Source organism: Staurois parvus, unplaced genomic scaffold, assembly GCF_062004578.1.
Source record: "Staurois parvus isolate SC_StPar_1 unplaced genomic scaffold, SC_StPar_1.0 ptg000105l, whole genome shotgun sequence".
Taxonomy (NCBI): Eukaryota; Metazoa; Chordata; class Amphibia; order Anura; family Ranidae; genus Staurois; species Staurois parvus.
In genome coordinates this window covers 5,312,471-5,335,778 of record NW_028317901.1, presented here as the reverse complement: position 1 = coordinate 5,335,778, position 23,308 = coordinate 5,312,471, and the positions used below count along the sequence as shown (strand labels likewise).

The 23,308-nt window shown below is 43.9% G+C and overlaps 1 protein-coding gene across 6 annotated transcripts in view; it reads right to left on the bottom strand.

Annotated features, from left to right (window-relative positions):
- The window catches only part of TLN2 (talin 2), a 307,615-nt gene that overhangs the window by 89,065 nt on the left and 195,242 nt on the right, over window positions 1–23,308 (bottom strand). For all 6 annotated transcript variants that reach the window (XM_089671420.1, XM_089671426.1, XM_089671424.1 and 3 more), the window contains 3 exons: window positions 16,825–16,959; window positions 16,617–16,745; window positions 7,390–7,492 (listed from right to left, as the gene is read on the bottom strand). In XM_089671420.1, the coding sequence (XP_089527546.1) occupies window positions 7,390–7,492; window positions 16,617–16,745; window positions 16,825–16,959 (367 nt within the window). The remainder of the gene's footprint in view (window positions 1–7,389; window positions 7,493–16,616; window positions 16,746–16,824; window positions 16,960–23,308) is intronic.

The following is a 23,308-nucleotide window of genomic DNA, read 5'->3' as shown; positions in this document are numbered from 1 at the left end:
CATTTACAACTGGGAAACCATATACAATCAATCGGTTCATTTTATGTAATAGTAAGTTTGTAGTGTATCTCCTCCAATGTCCATGCCTTAAACAGTATGTGGGGCGCACGACTAGACGACTTCGTGATCGCTTAAGAGAGCATGTGGCCAACATCAAAAAAGGCTACAGGGAGCATTCGCTTTCAAATCACTATAGAATGTTCCATAACAATGACCCCTCCTCTCTTAAGTTTGTGGGTATTGATGCGATATCACCACATTGGAGGGGCATGAATAAAACCAGAGCCGTATCGCAATCAGAAACTAAATGGGTCTACGAATTGGATACCCTATACCCTAGGGGACACAATATTGAGATCGATATTAACTGCTTTATAGCAAACAATTAATATCCGGTATACCCATTGCTTTTCTCTAGACACATTTTGTGACTTTTTACTCAGGATTGACAAATATGGGCCTTTTGTTTACATTCTGTATGGCTATCCTATTCATTTTATGCTATCTTATTCATTAGTTCATGAACTGTTTTTAGCGTATTAATATTGGTGTTTTTACATAGGAATATATTTCCTTCTTTTTCATTTATTCGCGTATTTTTATATTATTGACGGCTGCTTTCTGAGCACCTTCATATGCCATGGACAAATTAGTGTTTTTTCCGATATCTCACCCACTGGTGTTTAACCACTTATTAGGGGGACCTGCAACTTACCATTATCTCCCCGGACTATACCACTAATTAGTGGCATTTAGCGGTTTTATTTTGTCATGGATCGCTGGGTACTATTATATACCAGCTATCTTTTTAATTTCTTTGGCAGAAAAGTTTGTCTCAAAATGCCGTTTAATTGGTATTTTTTGACAGGGACAATTATTGCACATTAGAATTTTGTCCCCTGCTCTTTTAAATGTATATTCTTTAATTTTACTGTAAATACTATTGTATTTTCTGCTTTATTTATTTTAATCTATAGATTTGAGGACCCGGAGCACCCTTTACGCCGTGGGTATATTAGTCTATTCCCCTTACCTGTCACCAAGTTTGGTGCTATATTATTTGGGAAGTGGCTTGTGGCTATCCTGTTTGGATGTAAACCAGGATTTTTATACTGATTATCTCCCCTGGGATCGAGAGCCATTACTTCTGGCTCAAATGCACTGCTCTGTGTGCTCTGTCAGCGATATGTAATGTGTTTCAGCTGACAGTTCCAGATATCCACGGCAAAATGGCGCTTAGCCGTGTGCGCATGCGCGACTCCCGTTTTTTGCTATATGAAGATTCGGCGTCTGTCACAGAGCTGTCAGTATCCCCTCTGATGATGTGCCTTAGCACGAAAGGCCTCAGGAGGAACTGACAGCCTGTGACGCCTTATTGCCGCCCAGACCATGAGGAGGTCTGGCGGCCACTTCACTCAGGGTCAGTGGTTTTGCTTTTTATTTCAATTTACCCCATATGTTTGGTCATCTGCCAGCATTATTACTGATATACCCTGCACTGTCTGTTACCAATAAAGTACTTTTTTGACATACTACACTATGGGTACTCTGCCACATTTTGCCCCTTATTGAGGGGTCAGCAGACACAGCTTCCAACTTCATCCAGAGGAGGGAAGCCCTCACCTGGAGTCTTTATCCGGCCGATCCATCCCGATCCTTAGGAGGTTCTGTGAGCCCAGCTGACCATCGCTTGATAACACCCCTTCCTGAGGGAGATCGATACTCTGTGGAATTTAACCACTTGCCTACCAGGCACTTATACCCCCTTCCTTACCAGGCCAATTTTCAGCTTTCAGCGCTGCCGCACTTTGATTGACAATTGCGCGGTCATGCAACATTGTACCCATATGAAATTTTGATCATTTTTTTCTCACAAATAGAGCTTTCTTTTGGTGGTATTTAATCGCCACTGGGCGCTTTACTTTTTGCGCTATAAATAAAAAAAGTGCAAAAAATTTGAAAAAAAAATGACAACGTGAGGAAAGTGCAGCCGAGAACCGGCACTTGTATTTCCCTGTGATCAGCGTGTCATTGGACACCGCTGATCACGTGGTAAAAGGCCGCTGTGATTGGCCTTTTACCACATCATGTGATCAGCTGTGTCCGTAGGACACAGCGAACACGGAGATCACCGGGTGCGCGCCCCCTGGGGCGCGCAGGAGAGCGCGTTCTGGGAGGACGTCATATGACGTCCACCCAGAACTGGCCGGCCGCGGTGAAGCCGTCATTCGGCTATGCGCGGTCGGCAAGAGGTTAATATACACATGCGCATTTCCTATGCGCGGTCGGTGAGTGCGCATTTCTGCCATTTGTTCCGGATTTCTCATAAGCTGTGTCCAATCTACTATATCGTTGATTAAATGAACTTTTGATAACCAACTTCAGAACAAACTTTTTAGATCGAACTTCCTAGATCAGAATTTTCTAGATTTAATTTTCTGCTTGTTATTTTTAGCGCTGCACTATATTTATCTACTTTTACTTGAGGCTGTTGTGATCTCCTTTTGGTGCTTTTAGCCGCTTATCTTTACCGTTATACAAGAAGCGCTCACTACATCTTTTACAAAATAAAATACCGTCCGCAATTGCTTGAAGAGGAGGGCTTCATGTGCCTCCATTTATTGATGTATGCCACCATAGCCATATTGTCCGAACGGATATGCAGTGATGATCTAACAGATCTGCCTGGAAGGCATCCAACGCTCACAGGACTACTAGAAGCTCTCTCTGATTTGAGGATCTCTGAGCTTCCTCCACGTACCACGACTCCTGTGCTGATCTGCCGCCTAGATGGGCTCCCCAACCAGAGCTACTGGCATCAATCATAATGATAACCAGACAAGGTGTTCCACTCTAGACCTTTGGCTAGATTGACTTGTTTGCGCCACCACCAAAAGAGATCTCTTGACCCTGGCCAGGATCTGGACTGCCAGATCCAAAGTAGATCTGTCCCCATTCCAAACCCCAGAAGGAAAGCCTGCAGTGGCTGCTGGTGGAATCTCCAGGGGACAGCTGGGAAACAAGAGGTCAAGAGACCCACTGCCCTCATAACATCCCTTACTGTCGTGGACATATTGCTCTGCAACTCCGCCAGCACCTGATCTATCCTGAGAAACTTTTCTTGTGTAAAGAAGCTCTCTCTCTCTACTGAGGAAATCTCATACCCCAGATAGGTAACTTTCTAGGAGGGACTTGTCCATGTTTATGAGCCACCCTAAACTCTGAAGTCCTGAGCAACGTATAGATCTTCTGTCAACTGTTGGTGAGACCTGGCCACGAAGAGGAGATCATCCAGATAGGAAACGACCATAATAGACCTCATTCTTAGGCGAGCTAAGGCCTCTGCAAGCACCTTCGTAAAAATTCTTGGTGCTGAGGCCAGACCAAACGGTAGAGCCCGACACTGCCAGTGGTGGATCTCTGAACCCATCCTTACTGCTATTCTTAGGTATTTCTGACATGTCCCGAGTCTTCCTCCCACTGGGACGCTCAAGTCACAGACTTGGCAGGGCCCTGAAGAAGACTGAATAAGATCCCCCACTTACTCTTGTTCTTGTGCCCCATCCAATGTTTCTTGGGCTGAACATCTTTGATCTGCTGGACTTGCGGTTTTTGACAAAAAGCCCTCATGGAGTAAGATTTCTTGTTACTCTCCGGAAATGCCCTCTTTTTATTGGCCGTATGCTCTAGGGCCTCCTCGATACCTGGACCGAAAAGGTTATCACCTGTAAAAGGCTATACACAAAGGCGCAGTTTGGACACGGAGTCCCCTGCCCAGGTTTTTAACCATAATGCCCGCCTGGCTCCACAGCAGAGAAATCCACACCCTCTTCAGCCTAGAGGTCCCTTCCGTGAGGTGTCTGTAACTGGGTAAGCCAGCATTCAAAATTTCTGGCAACAGAGGTAGAAACCCAGGCCCTGCGGAGCAAGATTTCCCCTCTTTTATCCATAGTATCCTTTAGGGCTCCCATATCTTCAAATGCCAACTCCATCCTCTTAGAAACTTTGGATAAGGGGGCGTCCAACTTTGGAAGTTTGTTCCATGGCTGGGATTAGTCATCTTCAAAAGGAAATCTTTTTAGATTACCTGAAAAAAGGGCTTCCTTTTGGGGTTTTCCCACTCCAGCTTAATGGTATCAACCAGGGAACTATGGACAGGAAAAACCCTAGTCTTTTTTGTATGTAGACCCTGATACATGAGGTCATGCTTAGAAAGACATACGTCCTCCTCAATCTCTAAGGTTTCATAGATAGCCTTAAGGAAGTCGTCCACATCATCAAGGGCCAATCTGTACCTGGAACCTCTGGAGGTGCAAGCTTCACCGTCTTCCTCCTCTGAGCCCGAACATGCCATGAGGAAGCAAGGGCCCCAGGGTCCACTTCCGGGTCCACCTCCCTTCTCGATACTGCCATACCAGCCGACTGGGTCCAAGGCCCCAGTGGTGTCTGCTTTTTATCTAGCAGAGATCTAAAAGATTGGAATGTAGCTGTCATGTCATCTTTAATGGAGGTGAGAACCCTATGGCAGGCTGTAAATGACTAATCCTTAACCAGGCTATCCACACAATTGCAGCATAAGGGCTTTTCCCAAGTTGAGCCCAATTTTGCTGCGCAAACTGCACACTTCTTCTTAGGGGCCTGACTTGTCTCTTGACCTGGGCTTTAACCTACACAAAAAAGCAATACAGAGGACAATCAGCCCCAGGCTCCCCAACCTACTGTGCTGGGGGAAAGGGAAGTGTGCCCCGCCGTCACCTGCACTCAGAGACTGGAGAAAAGAAAACTACCTCCAGGAGTCAGCGAAAGGGACCCCAAGTCCCCAAGCCTACCTGAAGGGAGCCTGTGTCTGAGGAACCAGGGTCCGTCCGCTGAGAGGTGTCAGCGCCTTCCATCATGTTGAATCCTTGTGGCGTGGTATCCACAGCTTCTGCTGGGCTTCCAAGCCGCACAGACCGCCCGCCGGATGCCTGCACTGTTAATGGAAACCGGAATCACGCATCTCCCGGCGCTCGCCGATGATGTCACTGCGCCGGACTTCCGGTGTTTGGAGTGCAACTGCTCCACCCCCGGAAGTCACGGCTGTCCAGTCACCTGCCCGGTGGTCTCTCTGCACACACTGTACTGCCGCCCGTGCCAGGGGAGGGCCGCAAAAGCCTGAAGCTTCCCCAGGAGTCGCTATCCAGGGCAACCCATCGTCGGTAGTCTCCTCCTCTGAGGACTGAAGGACATTCGTAGCGCAGCCCCACTCCGCTCTATCATGGAGGGATCACGCTGGGGAAGAGGAGGTACTGTAAAAAACAGGAGTCAACAACACCAGCCTTGAGCTCCATACAGGTTTACCTAACCTTCTGGCAGGAGACACTAAAACTGAAAAGGGAGGCCTGGAGGTCCGCCTTTTGAAATGCAGTGCTTTCGTGTTTCCTGTCCCGGAGGGAGGAGTTCTACATCTCAAGGGGGCTTTCCTGGAAGACGTTTTGAGAAAATGGCTTTACTCGTAACAGAAAGTGAAGTAGCTGTCCCAGTACTGGGCACTAGGGGAAAAGGGCTTAATCATTATCCCATCTGTAAGTGTCCCTGAACTGCAGTTTGAAATAGCCAGCACTTGGCTACACAAAAAAAAAAAAAATAAAAAACAGTGTACCTCTAGTAACCACTTACAATCCAGAGCTATATGGTATAAGAAATATAATCAAAGAGCTAAGGATAAAATATTACAGAGGATGAATGCTGAAATAGTCCAAACCTCCCCCAGTGCGGACGTACAAGTAACCACACAACCTCAATCATAAATTAAGCCACAGCAAACTTATCTAACAATAACAAATTTATTTTTTATTTGGTTTGGTAAAGATATTATTGAAATAATTTTATTATATCTGCTCAAAAAGTAAAAAAAAAATAGCCAATCATTCAAACCAGAAATCCTGTGCTATTAAATCAGTTCAGAAGCAGAACAGGTAGATACCACTTAGCACTGTTCCCTGGTATCTCCGTTATGGAGGACAAACAGAGGTGGTGTGTAGTCCTAACACTCCAAGTCCTAGGGTGACAATGCTGCTAAATACAGCTGTCACCTGAGGACAGAAAGTGAGTTAATGACAGGAACGGCAGGTTAAAATAAGGGAAAAAGTGTGAAAAAAAGAAAACTAAAGCAGCAAACACATGTAAGAACAGGTAAGCTGCAACATTATCAATTTTGGTCCTAGGGTTTAGATTCACTTTAAAGCATGTAAAGGGATCAAGTAGTGTGCAGTAATGACTGTTGTCTTCTAGGTTTTTCAGGATAATTTAGTTCCAATGTGGTGCCCACTATACTTGCTCATCTATTTTAAAGGGACTGAAATTATTAAAGCAGGTTCTAGTTTATATTGCATTTAACGTAGCAGTCCTTACTTAAGTAGGAATATTAAGAAAAACAAAAACAAATTAGAGCCTTGATAAACGTATGAATAATATGACGAACATATCAATGTATAGAGAACTGCAATTATCACTGAAAACTCTCTCCTTGCTTTTACAAAGATATCATACTATTTCAATACTATGTAGATTTTTAAGATGTGTAAATAAGTAGCCTTAGTTTGACTCTAATGGTAAAGCCTTGGATTGGCATGTACTTGTTGAGAGCGGTTATACATACTGTACATAGCAGATCTAATTCACATGGAAACTGTATTTTGTCAGTAAATACAAGAACTTTGTTTTCTGTCTATGCTCCCTGTGCAATATATTAAAGTGATATTAAAGCTTTAAAAAAAAAAAGTTTTACTTATCTGCTCTGTGCAAATGTTTTGCACAGAGTGGCCCCATGACCACAATCACATTAGCCGGAGTGATGGTTTGTTTGAAACCTGTATACCTACACTTTCTTGTGAGTAGCTTTACCCTGCCTTTAAAATAAAGGAGGCACAAAGTTTTCTACCCTATGGAGGTTTTCTAGTGTTTTCTTTACTGGGTGCTGCCGATTCTGCTGATGGTGGAAACAATTGTCTGAAAAAATTTTAAGCACATAGAAGGTTGCATTTGTCCACCTGGAGATGGCTGGGGAATGCAGAGCTTGCTTAGACCTCCATGGTATTGGGTTCTGGGGGTCCGGTAAGCGGCCATATTACTTTTTTGGTGGAGGCACACTGGATTTACTATTACAACACAGAAGACTTACATGCTTGAATATCTATGAGACATTCTTTTGTGTGATTATTCACCCATGGGAGTATATTTACATCTGTTGGATTTACTGTTCTCATTTTTAAATATTTGATTCACACAACATAAGAAATATTGTATTTTTGTGAGCACTATTTAGGGCATGGTAATTTGATCTTAAAGGGATAGTAGTTTTTTTTTTTAACACATTGAGGCAGCACAACACAGTTTGTTTTACTATACCTGTGTAATGTTCATTCCCTTGAGCGGCACACGTCAGTAACTGAGCCATGGAGGAACCAACAGTCTTCGAGGTGCTGCCAAGGTCCTGGGCACACTTCTCTAACTGCAGATCCACAGAAATAAACATTAGAAACTCTGAAAAAGTGCACCTGAACGTATTTTATAGGGAACACCTAAAAAAAGGTAATTGTGCCCAAGGAGTAAGTTACATTTTGTCTTGAATTACTCCTGCAAAATATCAGTGCACTTTCTTTGCCAATCATTCCTAATGGGACCCCAGCATACCTTGCGAACCCACGTGTTGCAGCGCAGTAAAACAGTAAGGCACTACTGTATGTTATGGTGTGCTGCATTACGAAAAATAGCACATGCACCTTTCTCGGTGTAATAGGCAATCAATTCAAAATCAACTGCCTTAATTCAAAAGCGTCAATGCAAAGCAACAGTGCGAAATCAGCCTAAGCTTCATTACCTGTATCTGCAGTGTGAAATCATCTGTGCCCGATTGCTAGTTTCACGGCATATGATGATATCAAAAGTGTGCTGGTTCACAGTTATCCTTACTGAACCTAAAGATCTGCAGTGCAATAATCTCTCTGCTTCTACTTTATCCAATCTGTGGATATGTGCTGTTGGCTGCTGCTTGACTATTTCTTCACCTGTCATCAGGAGGACAGATCTGACATGAGGAAGTAAAGCCCTTTCATCTACCTAGATGACAACCTCCACACAAAGGCATGGTGTGGAACACGACATGGTGAGTGAGTAATGGGGAAAGATCGGTTTCAAGGAGCCTACAGGCAATAATGGTGACTAGTCAGTTAGCTTGCCCCTTTTGGGCAGATCTTCCACAATGCGGGTCCTCTTTAATGGAATAACATGGAACAAAAAGGACCATGTTTATTCCCTTTAAACATAATTTAGCTCACAATCAACATTTTGGCTAGTTGCAATGAACCTGTCAGTGACTTTCTCAATGTTTTGTCCTTACATACACTTATTAACGCTCCAGAGTCTTTAGGAGGCCCAACACACACAATATGGACCTCAAAGCAAAAATCAGAGCTCCTCCATATACCCCTACAATGCATGCATAAATCTATGAACACTTGTCCTATTCCCTCCAATCAGCACTCACTGAGCTTTACAGAGTATAAATTCAGCTTCTCAGTCCCTGCTTTCTGGAAGCTCAAATAAGCTGTATAAATTAGGTACTTTGAACGGTTATAGAGAAGACTGCAGATAAACAGGTACAGCTTAGGTATGAGGATTTGTTTAAATTCTGTGTACCACCTGAGGTCATTTACCTCACTGGGTATATGTAAGTATTTACAACTGCCTTAAATTAAATGTGCATGTCAACATTCATGTGTCATCCAACTAGTTTATGCAGCTGAAATAGAGTATGATTCATACTTTGCAACACAAAAAACTTGTACATGGGATGGACACTTTGTTGTTAGAACAACAAAGATTATACATTTTTAGTTTGACACATTTCTAGTACACATAAAACAAATTACAAGATATAGCTATGGAGAAATGAATTACATTTATTATGGGACAAAAGTCATTGCCAGCTTATCCAAAAAGGTTCAAAATTAGCATAATACGACAGCTAGTTTCCCTACATACTTACATATGCAGACAATTATGTGTGCACTATAGGTAAGGATAGATCAAGGTAATTATCAACAGAGTAAAAATATCGAAATTATCTATTGTATTAACAGCCAGGTTTAGGGGCATGATGTAATTTTTAATTTGGACACTTTCATGTCTGATCTGATGCCATGTGTCAGGCTATGTAGTAGCATTATAAAATTTGTTTTTCTTTTTTCAGACACTAAATTAGAGAAATTGTCATGTATCTGTAAATTATGTATCTTGGCATTTAGTACAGGACACAAATTGACTCAGACTATGGCTTATATGTTGCTACCTTCAGGTGACTGAACAAATCCCCAAGTTTCCTCAAATAACCCCACCACTTTCGTGAGGCTCCAGCTGTGTTAGCAAACAATTAATTGATCATAAAATAGAGGAGAGTGGCCTGTGTCATGTATTGTACTCCAGGATATGGAGTTTACATGTATATCAAAATTCCTCTGATGGTTAGTACAGGACATATTCATAGATTCATAGACCATGGTATGCCCCTAAGCATTATCCGAGGGGTGGGCAACAATACAGCTGAACAGAAGCAATAAGCCAACAGGAAAAAACAAGAAGCATCAACAGACCCGTTGCTGGAGCAAGCGACAGTAGAGACTAAACAGTCAACTAATAACCAATGGTTTTGAGAGAAAACAGAATTCAGGTGGTGGTTCCGCTCAAAGGAGGAGTATAGGTGTTGTATAGGACCCAGAATCTGACCTCAGGTGAGAAAGAGTGACTCATTCCGAGGGCAAAAGCCGCATAGAAAAGACAAAATACCCACTCAGGTGGGTGGTAGCAGAGGGAGGAAACCCCGGGGGCCTTCCATTGACAAATTAAGAGGAAAAGAGGGCAAGGTCCCAAGAAAGGTCCCTAGAAAGTGAACCCTTTGTTTGGAAAGATAAGGTTTGGTATGGCTACAAGCAGTCCCAGCAGGTGACAAAGAGGAACAATCATCAGTAGAAAGTTGCACAGAAGATGCAGATCTCAGGGGAAAGAGAGGGAATGTAAAGGGTCTATCAGAACCTGCAGGGTCCTAATAGAAATGCCATATGCAGGGCCAAGCCGAAGGATCTACAGAATGAAGGACAAGTAAAGAACTCAAGATAAGATCCCTGTCGGGCCGCTAGGTGGAAGTGTTTTGCCAAAGACTACAGAGAAGGGGGCAATTAACCTGCCACAATGAAGAGGGGTATTTAGCGCATGGGGTGGAAAATGCTACCATATGAAAATCTGGAAAACAGGGATATCAGGAATTCCTCTAGCAAGGCTGTTGAGCACCCATAGGATAATAAGCAAGGTTGAGCAAAGCAAGCAGGTGCCAAAACTCCTATTGACTGCAGGTGGAGAAGAAAGGGAAGCACCTCAAGAACCCTGGGCTGGCAATCTTTACCAATACTAAATTGGAAATGAATTTACATGGCACCAAGGTCAAACCTAGGGAATGAAAAGCAGCCTAGTACAAAAATGTGCAAGCTGACTATCTGCAACTGTGAAATGGTTAGGGAAGGGTGCATCAGGGCTCAGCACAAGGCCTGGAGGCTGAAGCTAGGAAGTACATGCCATGGCAAAATGGAGTAGCAAAGACTCTAGGTTGTGAAACTAATCTCCACAAGTAGAGGGGGGAATAAACAACCAGGAAACAGAGTAATAAATTACCCCTTGGCTGTCTCAAAAGAGACTCTGCGTATGAGTAAAATGAGGCAACTTAATAGTGCTGACAAGAAGGCCATAACATTTTTTAAGCCATAGAATTTTGTGCATATGCACAGAGAGTAAAGACATTCTGGAGATCTGACAGATCAGATTTTTCATTGTAGGGCCGAGTTCTAACTTTGGGAAAAAAAAAAAAAAAAAAGAAGATTATGACTCAACAATGGGAGAAAGTTTATCATGGATTCCTCCAGCGCAGGTAGCCATAGCTTTGACCACAGCAGTGACAATTGACAATTCCCAGCAGTAAGGCAGAGCCTTCAAGGACAAAAGGAGGATTTTTTTTTTAAAGGAGGTGGTACCCTCAATAGATAAGGCAGTTTCAGCATTCAGTGCAAGAATGGCCAGGTCCATGGCTGGGGAAGAAACATTTTATGTTAAATTATGTGTTTTAATGATAAGTGGAGCTTGTGATGGCATTTTTAGATGCTACCATTGAGCCCAGAAGGATCTCTGACCATTCTCCTCTAGTTATCTCAACGGCACCTGAATCCTTTTTGGCTAGATCTTTTTTTCACTATCGGATGATGTCTCATCTGCCATTACAATATTCATTACTCACAATATAGATTCAGCCTCTTATGATACTGTGCGGGACACCCTTAAGACTTATCTTAGGAGAATTCCGATTAAATATTTTTTCAGGAAAAGGCAGGAACAAGCAAAAGCAGAGACTTCAACAGCAAAGGTCAGTTTTGTGTGTGATCCATCCTCTGTAAATCAGGCAGAATGGCTATCCCAGCAAGCACATTTGTCCACTTTTATGTTGGACAGGGCTCGTCACAAACTATTTTTCTAAAATCTGTTAATCTGGGCCGAGGATGAGGGGGCGGGCAAGTTATTAATTCAGATTTCCAGATCTCAGGAAGAGATACCCTATGTTACTGTATTAAAAGATGAGACTGGCAGCATCTACACCCAGACAGAGGATATGTTGAGGTCTTCAAAAGCTTTTATCAAACTCTATACTCTAGCGGAGTTACTGACAGAAATGAAAATCTTCAAAATTATCTTGATGAGATTCCCCTTCTGGTATTTTCAACAGATGATCAAAGACTGTTAAATGCCTCTAACACTCAGCAGGAATTGGAAGAGGCAGTGATGAGCTTCCCTAATTGTAAAGCCCCTGGGACAGATGGGCTCCTGATATAAATCTATAACAAATACTGAGTGGTACTACTATCCGATTTAATACTAACACTGAATAAGGAGTTTAATGCTGGGAAGCTTCCGGAGACCATGTATGGGGCAGCAATAGATACTCTCCTTCCTGATTCATACAGGTCAATGTTGTTGTCTTCCGATGTCAACATTATGGCAAAGGTACTTGCAAATAGACTTAATAAAATTTCTTATGTCATACACTCCGACCAGGCGGGTTTTATGCCCAATATGTTCACTCTAGTGGACATTAGGCATGCTTATTTAAAAATGTAAATCCCGCTGAGTAAGATGTCTAATAGAGCTTTTTTTTTGGCGCTAGATGCCAAAAAGCATTTGCTAGGGTAGAATGGGACCATTTGTGGGCTGTCTTGGAAAAAACTTCAGATTGGCACTACCTTCAGTAAATGGTGAAATTACTCTATGCTGTCCCAAGAGCCTGTGTTAGAGTTAATGGCTTGCAGTCCCCATTCCTTAATCTACATAGAGGCAAGAGACAGGGGTGCGCTTTGTCCTCTCTTCTTTATGCCATGGCTATACAGCCATTGGCCTGTTTGCTTTATTACTCTTCAGAAATATCAGGACTAGTGGGAGGCTTGCTGGAGGTGAAAATCGCTTTGTACGCAGACACTCTTATTTATCTCAAATTTTTCTCCCAGTGGTGATAAAACCAGTAGATGTCTTATGAAGGTTACCGGAGCCATTAACTGGGAGAAATCTATGTTGCTACCTATAGATCCATAACTGAAACCACTAACCTCCCTCTTTAGCACACCCTAATGTAGTTCCTTTGCTTAAATACTTGGGGGAGAATATGTCTAACTCTCCCAGATGACATCTTAGACAATATTCTCCCTTTATTTTTTAAATTTCAAAAGCAATGTAAAGTGTGGTGCAAGTTACCTCTCTTAGAATTAATTTGCTTAAAATGATTTGGTTGCCACAATTGCTGTATTTTCTCCATAATTCTCCTATATAAATACCTCCAAGGATCTTTGTAAGGGGCAATACTATATTTAGGGACCTGATGTGAGGGAGGAAGTCACCAAGGATAAAATTAGAATTTTTACAATATCTTAATGATGCAGATTTATCTGTCCCTAATCCATGGATTTATTTTTTTAGCGGCCCTGTTACAACATCTAGTGGGGTGGAACTCTGAAATGTCCTCTAAACCTCCCTACAGCCTATGCTCACTTAGGAGTAAAAGTTGCCAATGTTTATGTACTTTGGAGATGCCAGCTCAAAGGGTTTTGCAGGTATCATATCCTACTCTTTTTTTTTTTTTAATGTACACAACATGGGATGCGACAAAAAAATATTGGGGATAATTCCCTTTTTCCTGAAATTTGTAAGCTCCAGGGATTCCAGAGATGGGAAAAAGCAGAATATGTACCTTGGAACATCTCTATGACAGTGGTACTCTAAAATCCTTTGCCCAATTTGTGGCAGAATTTGAGATTACTCCTAAGTGGTTTTATCAATTTCTTCCAACTTAAGCACTCTATTCAAGTTCAGCCTAAGTTCAGCCTAAGTTCAGCCTAAATTTTTCCTCCATGCCTCTCATTAACACTATTAGTTAATGCGTCATTAACTAAGATTGATTTCGGATACTTACCATGGATTATTAAATCGATTTGTTTTCAGACTACCTTTGTTATGTAGGTCTCCATGGGAGTGAGATGTAGGAGGCTCTATTCCTAATGATACATGTGAAAAATTAGGGTAACTCCCTAAATAAAATTAAAGTATACCCAATAGCATAAATATCACCTTTACCCTAAAAGTGTAAAAATCTATAAACAATCATATGCTACCTATACCATATAAAATAATAAACAATTGTGTAGTCAAAATAAAAATCTCAAAAAGTGTCCATAAACAATACACCAAAAATTTACTAATTAAGATCAGTGCATAAACATATACAAGTGTCCTTCAAAAAAAAAAAAGTCACATAGTGGTATGTCAAAATCCTGGTGTTAAAGCCTTCCACGTGATTCCCATGATCAAAATAGAACCTCAAAATAGAATAAAAAATTCTTTTTTTTTTGAGATTCTATTTTGATCGTGGGAATCACGTGGAAGGCTTTAACACCAGGATTTTTAAATACCACTATGTGAATTAATGTTTGAAGGACACTTGTATGTTTATACACTGATCTTAATTAGTGACTTTTTGGTGTATTGTTGTTTATGGACACTTTTTGAGATATTTTTATTTTGACTACACAATTTTTTATTATTTTATATGGTATAGGTAGCATATGATTATTCCTAATAGCTGGGAGGATATTCTACATTCTCTTGGGAGTTTCCTTATCTCCCTCTCATAGACGTACGAAGGCATTTAGGTTACGTAGAGTTTATAGAACTCCTGAATTTTTATTTAATATTGTCTGAAAGATGACCCTTTCATGTGCTAGATGTGGACGCAAATCTGGGTCCCTTATTCATGTTGTCCTAAATTAAGATGATACTGGGCTGAGGTGGTAGGGATTAAGTGGAAGTAAAGTCCACTTTTTAAGTTGTACATATTAAGGCTTACTTGTAAGTACAGTGAATATCTCCTAAACTTGCACCGTTTAGGAGATATTCACACAGCAGATGGAGCTGGTAATGTTACTGACTCAAGCTCCGTCCTGCAGCCGAGGGATCCAGCGCGCATGCACGGGATGAGGTCATCGCGGCTCCAGCCATTTACACTGCCAGAGCCCACAAACCAAAAAGGAAGACTGGGTGAATATGGCGGTGCCGGGGAGTCATAAAAGCACAATGCTGGAGGGCTCCATGTACAAGTAAGTCTGTCATAACGTACTAGTGGTAGGGGCATTCTAGTACATTATAACCTAACACTGCAGGGGGGCCCATTGTTTAGGATTTTTTTCAGTTGGTTTACTTCCACTTCAACAGGCTTATTGGGGTTAAGTTGTTGGTTGACCCTCTTAGCCGTTTACGTGGTCAAGTGGATTTATCTTTAACTGATCAGAATCCACATTATTTATAGTTTGCAGACTAATTGTACTCAAGTGGACTTCCCCCTCCGCCCACTTCTCTTTCTGAATGGATAAAAAAGCTTAAATATATTTTCTTTGAAAAACATACCATCTTAGATATTCTATGTAGAGGTTTGAAGCAATATGGTATAAATGGCTAGAGTGTATGTATCCTAATTTTTGATAAAGATTATTTGTTAATCACTCTATTATGGTGGTTGCACTCCTTCCCCCATGCAGGGCTTTCCTTCCTCCTTTTTTTTTGTGCTGTTGGATTGTTTGCTCTGCCCTGTGAGGAGGGTAATTATTTTGTTTTTATATTTTGTTTGTAAAAGGAAGAAACATTTTTATAAAGAAAATCTGAATTAAAAAAGAAAAAAATTGGGTTCAAAGTTACAAGGCTTCAGAGTTGTCAGAAGAGGGAAATAACCTCTTCCCGTTTGGCCACTCATTGCATAAGGCCCAGGTTCCTGACCCAGAGTAAGAAGGGACTTTCTACAGAAGGCCCTTTTTTCAGTGCATCATTGAACACATTGGGGTTGTGCAGCGCTTAACTACCCAAAGACTAGTACCCACCACCTTGAACAATGAATCCACAGTAGCCAACAAACGGTAAGCGGGTAAAGGAAGTAACTTCCATAAATTGTAGCAGTGAAAAATATTAAATTGCTTCTGCCAAAATGTCTGCCCCCCCCCCTTGGTTTTTGCCACAGCAAGTGTGCCAGATGGTTCTGGTTTTAAGCCAGGAATATAGTCAGGTAGAGGTGAGGCAGAAGAGCACTTGAAAATGATAGCCGAGTCAAAAAGTGGCTGTAATTTTCCATTACTATGTGACTGTCTTCCCCTGTGGGTACTCCTAGAACGGACGTGGATTAAAGAGCTTCAGTGTGTCCAATATGACGGAGACAAACCAGGCACTGAATTCCAATGGCTGTGTCTTTGTAGAATTCCAGCGAGAGGTGTGCAGATAGGAGTACTAAAAGCACGGGGTTACTAAATGGAAAAATTTTTACTTCAAAAGTGGAAAAAGACTGCCAAATTAGAATAGCTAAATGCTATAACTTCTAATTCTTTAGATCGAATAGTAAGACAGTAGAGTTAGGTAAAAACACCAAGATTGCAAGTCTCCACACACCTGTGCCCTATGAACTGCCTGTGTGTGTATCACTGCGGTATGTCTTCTAGAATAAGGATGCAAAAGCCATCAAGACATGGGAGCCATGAACCAATATGTATAAGGATACTGGGTACAGGCTAAAAATAGTAGGAATCTGGTGAACAAATAGTAGGACATTCTTACCCAAGAGAAGGTATCCATCACCTATAGAAATTAGCAAAATTAGCAAAAAGCTAGCTGCTTACAGAGTAGGTGGCTACATTAGAAAAACTAGGGGGTGGATCCAGCAAAGCTTTTTAGGAGAACTTAATCATTTGAAGGTTAAGGTATAAAACACCCATGGCCTAAAACCGGATTCCAGTGTCCTGTACTAAATGATAAAGATATAGCGTTTATCAGTGGGTCCCTGATGTCTGATAAGCAGGCAAATGATAGGGTTTCAGCAGTCAATACATTTTTGTTTAATAGTGTATTTGAAAAAAACATTGTATGGTTACATTTATTGAGCATCACTGGCTAGTCTACACATTAGACTTTTAATATCTTATTTTCATGTTACGGATTCTTGGAAAATTCAACATTACCGTCTCTCCTGGAAGAGGTTTCAACTGGCCATCTGTAGCTGCCATCTTAGCATCCTGCAGCTCATTCTTTAGAGTCTGAACAGCATTCAAGGCTGAATCAATTTCCATAGGTCCACAAGCTTCATGGGCCTGTAAAACATAATATGATTTGACTACAAAAGACAAGTGCAAGGCATGTTGATATTTATGCCACATCCAGATATCTTACCTTCTGTGCCGCTGTACGTAGCTCAGCCAAGCTGGTTGCAAGATTTTTCGCACACTGACCCAACTGCATGGCTGCTGCCTGATCAGCTACTGTGGGAACTGCAGCCTTGGCAGAAGCCACCATCTTACTGCCAGGCTGTGTTAAAAATAAGAAAGGAGAAAAGAAGTGATGAGTGAATTATCGTGTGCTTAGATTTGTAACCTGTTAAACGATACAGCATCAAAATGACTGACATTTGTAATGTGAGAAATAAGACATCTCATAAATCCTTAAAATTATATCATTATAGTTCAAACCTCAATTTGTACTATGGTAAGCTTTAAGCAAAAGAAAAAAAAAATCACCAGAAGACTTTGAAGAGTGCTAAGCTTTGTTCAGTCATTCTGTTTGATACAGCTTTGTGGGAAGCTGAAGGCATAACAAACTGAAGGGGAAAAGTACAGCAGAGGGAAATTTATCAAAACTGAAAACAGCCAGAATATTGAGTTGTGCATGGCCACCAATCAGTTTCTATCTTTCATTTTCACAGCTTAACTGAACAAGCTGAAGATAGATGTTGACTGGTGGCCATGCACAATTGCTCCCGATTTGTCTGCTCCAGTTTTGATAAATCCCCCCGTGTGTTTCTAATGAGAATAGACACATTTTAAGGCACCATTTACCTGAAATATATAGGGATTGATTTACTAAAGACAAATACACTGTGCACTCTGCAAGTGCATTTGCACTAATTTTCCCCAGAGCGGATTTCCATCAACAAATCGTGTGCAAGTTACATAGTTAGTTTAGCTGCAAAGAGACAAAAGTCCATCCAGTTCAACCATTAAAAAAAATAAAAGTTATAATCCTAATCCTATACCCACAGTTGATCCAGAGGAAGGCAAAAAAAAAAAAAAAAACAGCAAAGCACGATCCAATTTACTCCTGCTGGGAAAAAAAAGTCCTTCCTGATCCTCCGAGAGGCAATCGGATATTCCCTGGATCAACTTTACCTATAAATGTTAGTATCCCGCTATATTCTGTGTATCTAAGAAACGATCCAGGCCTTTTTTTAAGCAATCCACTGAGCTGGCCAGAACCAACTCTTTCCGTGTTCAGAGATTAAATTTATTTTCCTCCAGATGTAAACAGTGCCCCCTTGTCCTCTGTGATGACCTCAGGGTAAAAAGCTCTACACCGAGTTCACTATATGAATCTCTGATGTATTTATACATGTTGATCATATCCCCCCTTAATCTCCTCTTCTCAAGAGAGAATAAATTCAGTTCCTGTAATCTTTCCTCATAGCTGAGCTCCTCCATGCCTCCTATCAGTTTAGTTGCCCTTCTCTGTACTCTCCCAAGTTCCCCAATGTTCTTTTTGTGAATCGGTGCCCAAAACAAAACTGCATATTCCAGATGAGGTGTTATTAATGATTTGTACAGGAGTAATATGATATCTCTCTCTGGGGTCTATACCTCTTTTAATACAAGAGAGGATTTTGCTCGCTTTAGAAACCGCAGCTTGGCATTGCATGCCAATATTAAGCTTGTGATCTACCAGAACTCCCAGATCCTTCTCCACCATTGATTCCCCCAGTTGTACCCCCCTAGTATGTATGATGCATGCATATTCTTAGCCCCCAAGTGCAGAACCTTACATTTATCAACATTAAACCTCATTTGCCACATAGTGGCAACCGTTTGGCGCCTCCTAACCGTTTGGCGCCTACGTTTTCTGTCCCACCCGTGCCTCCCTCTCCTCCGACGCCTCCTGGGGATGGTTTGTCTGGTAGTGAGCCCATGCAGCTGGGGTTTGCTCGCCTTTCCGAGGGGGAGCGGGCCTCTCGGCGTCGGGAGGGTCGCTGCCTGTACTGTGGACTCGGGGGGCATTTTTGGCAGTCCTGTCCGGTCCGTCCGGGAAACGCCCGCACCCGAGATCCTGTCGGGGGCAGATCTTGGGTGGAGTTTCCTCGTCTCCGGTTTCCCGTAAAGATAAACCGCTTATCACCGTTGTCCTCTCTTGGGCAGGAGGCTCGGTGACGGCCCAGGCGTTGGTAGACTTTGGGGCTGGCGGTTTGTTTATGGACAGTTCGTTTGCTGCCCAGTACTCCATTCCTCTGCAGGCTCGAGAGACTCCATTGGTTTTCGAGGCGATAGATGGCAGGCCCTTGCAGCCGTCGCAGGTTACCCACGAGACCCTGCCGGTGGAGGTAGCTATTGGGGCTGTTCACAGGGAATTGGCCTGTTTCCAGGTAATTTCTTCCCCGCACTACTCCGTGGTTTTGGGCTATCCGTGGCTTCAGAGGCACAATCCGACCTTTGATTGGCGATCGGCCGAGATTCTCTCGTGGTCACCACGGTGTGGGGCTGGTTGCATCCGTGGTCCGATTAAGGTGCTGTGCACCTCCTCTGACTCTGTGCTGCCCACTGAATATGGGGAGTACCTGGACGTGTTTGACAAGGTGCGCGCCGGTGCTCTGCCTCCTCATCGTCCATACGATTGTGCCATAACCTTACAAACTGGTGCCACTCCTCCGCGTGGCAGGGTGTTTCCTCTTTTGGTGGCAGAGAATCAGGCCATGGAGGAATACGTTGCGGATGCGCTTTCCCGGGGGCACATTCGCAAGTCTACGTCTCCAGCAGGAGCTGGGTTTTTTTTCGTGAAAAAGAAGGGAGGTGAGCTGAGACCCTGCATTGATTTTAGGGGTCTCAATCGGATCACGATTAAAAATGCTTATCCTATTCCGTTGATCACCGAGTTGTTTGACCGCCTCAAGGGAGCAACGGTCTTTACTAAACTCGACCTTAGGGCTGCCTACAACCTCGTACGGATCAAGGAGGGCGACGAGTGGAAGACCGCGTTCAACACCAGAACCGGCCACTATGAATACCTGGTTATGCCCTTCGGGTTGTGTAACGCACCCGCGGTCTTTCAGGAGTTTATTAACGATGTCTTACATGACTTGTTACAGCAGTGCGTGGTGGTTTACTTGGACGACATCCTGGTTTACTCTGCGTCTATGGAGACTCATATCCAGGATGTTAAGCGGGTGCTGCAGCGGTTACGTGAAAACGAGCTTTTCTGTAAGCTCGAGAAGTGTGAATTTCACCAATCCCAGGTTGCCTTTTTGGGCTACATCATTTCCCTGGTGGGTTTTTCTATGGACCCTGAGAAGGTTTCAGCGGTTCTGCAGTGGCCTCGTCCCAGTGGTCTTCGGTCCATTCAGCGCTTTTTGGGATTTGCCAACTATTATCGGAAGTTTATCAGGAACTTTTCCACACTGTCCAAGCCTCTCTCAGACCTGACCAAGAAGGGCAGTAACCCTCACGAGTGGTCACCCGAGGCCATCTCAGCTTTCAAGGCTCTGAAAGCCGCCTTCACTTCGGCCCCAATTCTGTCTCATCCCAATCCTGGGTTGCCTTTTGTTCTCAAGGTTGATGCATCTGAGACAGGAGTAGGCGCCCTCTTGTCCCAGCGTCGGTCACCCGAGGGACCCCTACTTCCTTGTGGGTTCTACTCCAAGAAGCTTTCCTCTGCAGAGTGCAACTACCAGATTGGAGACAGGGAGTTGTTGGCCATTATTCTGGCTCTCAAGGAATGGAGGCACCTGCTTGAGGGTTCTGTGGTCCCGGTCCTAGTTCTCACTGACCACAAGAACCTCACATATCTCTCGGAGGCTAAGAGGTTGACACCCCGTCAGGCCAGGTGGGCTCTGTTTTTGTCACGTTTTAACTATGTGGTCTCTTACTTGCCTGGTTCCAAGAATGTCAGGGCCGATGCCTTGTCGCGGCAATACTCTGAGCTGTCCAGGGAGGACACTGAGCCGACCTCGGTCATTCCTCCAAACCAGATCCTGGCTGCCATTCGTACCAACCTGACTTCTCCCCTTGGGGAGCAGATTCTGGCGGCTCAAACTAACGCTCCCCCTGAGAGACCGGCTGGAAGATGTTTTGTACCTGAGGGATTGCGTACCCGCTTGCTACGTACCTACCATAATTCCAAGACTGCCGGTCATCCTGGTAGGAAGCAATTGTCCTGGGTCGTTTCTCGGTTATTCTGGTGGCCATCTCTCCGTTCTGACATCGCCTCATATGTAGCAGCTTGTTCGGTCTGTGCCCAGAATAAATCTCCTCGGCACCTTCCATTGGGCCTTCTGCAACCCATTCCCAATGGGGAGCATCCCTGGTCACACCTGGGCATGGATTTTATTGTGGATCTTCCTGCGTCTCAAGGTCATACGGTCATTCTTATGGTGATCGATCGTTTTTCTAAGATGTGCAATTGCGTTCCGTTCAAGAAATTGCCGACTGCACAAGAACTGGCTACGGTTTTCGCAAAGGAGATCTTTCGCTTGCACGGGTTGCCCAAGGTGATTGTCTCGGACCGTGGGAGCCAGTTTGTGTCCAGGTTCTGGCGCGCCTTCTGCTCCCAGTTGGGTATCGAGCTTTCCTTCTCTTCGGCCTACCACCCTCAGTCCAATGGGGCTGCGGAGCGTTCCAACCAGGCCCTGGAACAATTCCTTCGTTGCTATATATCGGATCATCAGGACAACTGGGTCGATCTCCTGCCATGGGCAGAGTTTGCGAAGAACTCGGCTGTCAACTCCTCCTCTGGGATGTCCCCCTTCATGGCCAACTATGGGTTCCAACCCGCTGTATTGCCTGAGTTGTTCTCTCCACAGGACATTCCGGCTGTGGATAACCACCTGGCTGCTCTGCGCTCCTCATGGGGGCAGATTCAGAGGTCCTTGAAGGACTCAGCACAGCGCCAGAAGCTCCAGGCTGATCGTAGACGATTGCCCGCTCCCTCATACCAGGTTGGAGATCGGGTGTGGTTGTCCACTCGTAACCTCAAGCTTCGGGTGCCTGCACCAAAGCTGGCCCCCCGTTTTGTTGGTCCTTTCCGCATTCTTCGCAGGGTGAACCCGGTTGCCTATGCCCTTGCTCTTCCTCCTGGGATGCACATCTCCAATGTCTTCCATGTATCCCTGTTGAAACCTCTGATCTGTAATCGCTTTACTGCCTCTCCGCCTCGGCCTCGTCCTATCAGGGTCGACGGCCATGAGGAGTATGAGGTGAGCCGCATCTTGGATTCTCGGTTGGTCCGCGGTCGGGTACAGTTTCTGGTCCATTGGCGTGGTTATGGTCCCGAGGAACGTTCTTGGGTTCCTTCCGCGGATGTTCATGCTCCTGCCCTCCTCCGTGCGTTTCACGCACAATTTCCTCAGAAACCTTTTGTTGAGCCGCGGAGGGGGAGGGGCCCTTGAGGAGGAGGTACTGTCAAGGTCCTACCTTTCTTCAGAGCTTGTGCATCTCCATGAGCTGGCATCCATCTTGGTTTTCTGCAAAGCATGGTGGGAACCTTTACGCCTTCAGGCTTCGGCGGCTCCTCCTCAGAAGGGTGTGGTTGAGCACATTTAAACCTCCTGTCTGCAAGTGTGCGCTGCACTTGTGTCCTGTATGTTGCCCTGTTGCAAGCTCTTGTGTTGTTCCCATTGCTCTCCTGGTAACCGACTCGGCTTGGACAAGACTACTCTCTGCGTTAACCCTTTATCTGACCTCCCGTTGCTGAACCCGGCCCGTGACCTGAGTATTCTTTGCCTACCGTCTAGTACTGTCTGCTCCGTTGTTATTGACCCGGCTTGTCTGACTACTCTACTCGTGTTCCCATCTAGCTCCCACCAGCTGTACGCCATTGGCGGCAGTCGTTATCGCAGCTGGGGTCACTCGGGGGCCGCGACCTGGTCTCAGGCTGCGTCAAGTCCATTCCCACCATCAGGGGCCCTGGTGAAGGGTGGCCTGGGGCTTAAACTCCGCGCCCTGAGGGACTCAGGTCTGTGGGTAGTGGCTGTCGTCAGTCGCAGCACGACCGTACCATAGGCCTACCTGCCCACCCATTCCAGCGTTCCTGCCCTGACACGTACCCCTCTACTTACTCATCATTTACTATGGATGCACTGATATATCGGCCAAAAATTGTGATGTCGGCATTTTGCCAATAGGAAAAAAGATGCTGATAATGGGGCCAATACATGCAAAGTCACATCTCAGACCTTCATGCAAAAACGCCCCATAGTGACAAAACTGCGTCTCAGACTATCATGCAGAGTCACATCCCTATTGACGTCAATGCAAAATCACCCCTATTGAATTCAATGCAAAATCGCATTCCATAGACTTTCAGGTACAATCACAACCTCAATGACTTCAACGAAACAACAACCCCCCTAGTGATTTCAATGCAAAATTGCCAGCCACATTAATTAAATCTAAAAAAAAAAACTTAACACAACTGTCCGTTTTTGTGTTTGGCCAAGTACATTTGAATTTTTGGTTGCGGTACCAGAATTTTCATCTTAAGGCACCAATATTTACTCTTAAGGCAGATATACATGGACCAAAAATTAGCCAGTTCAGAAGGAACCAGCCAAATTTTAGTCTGTGTGCACTGTCGTCTGTTCAACAGAAGCTAGTTTACCGGTAAGATCCCTCTCTCTAAGAAT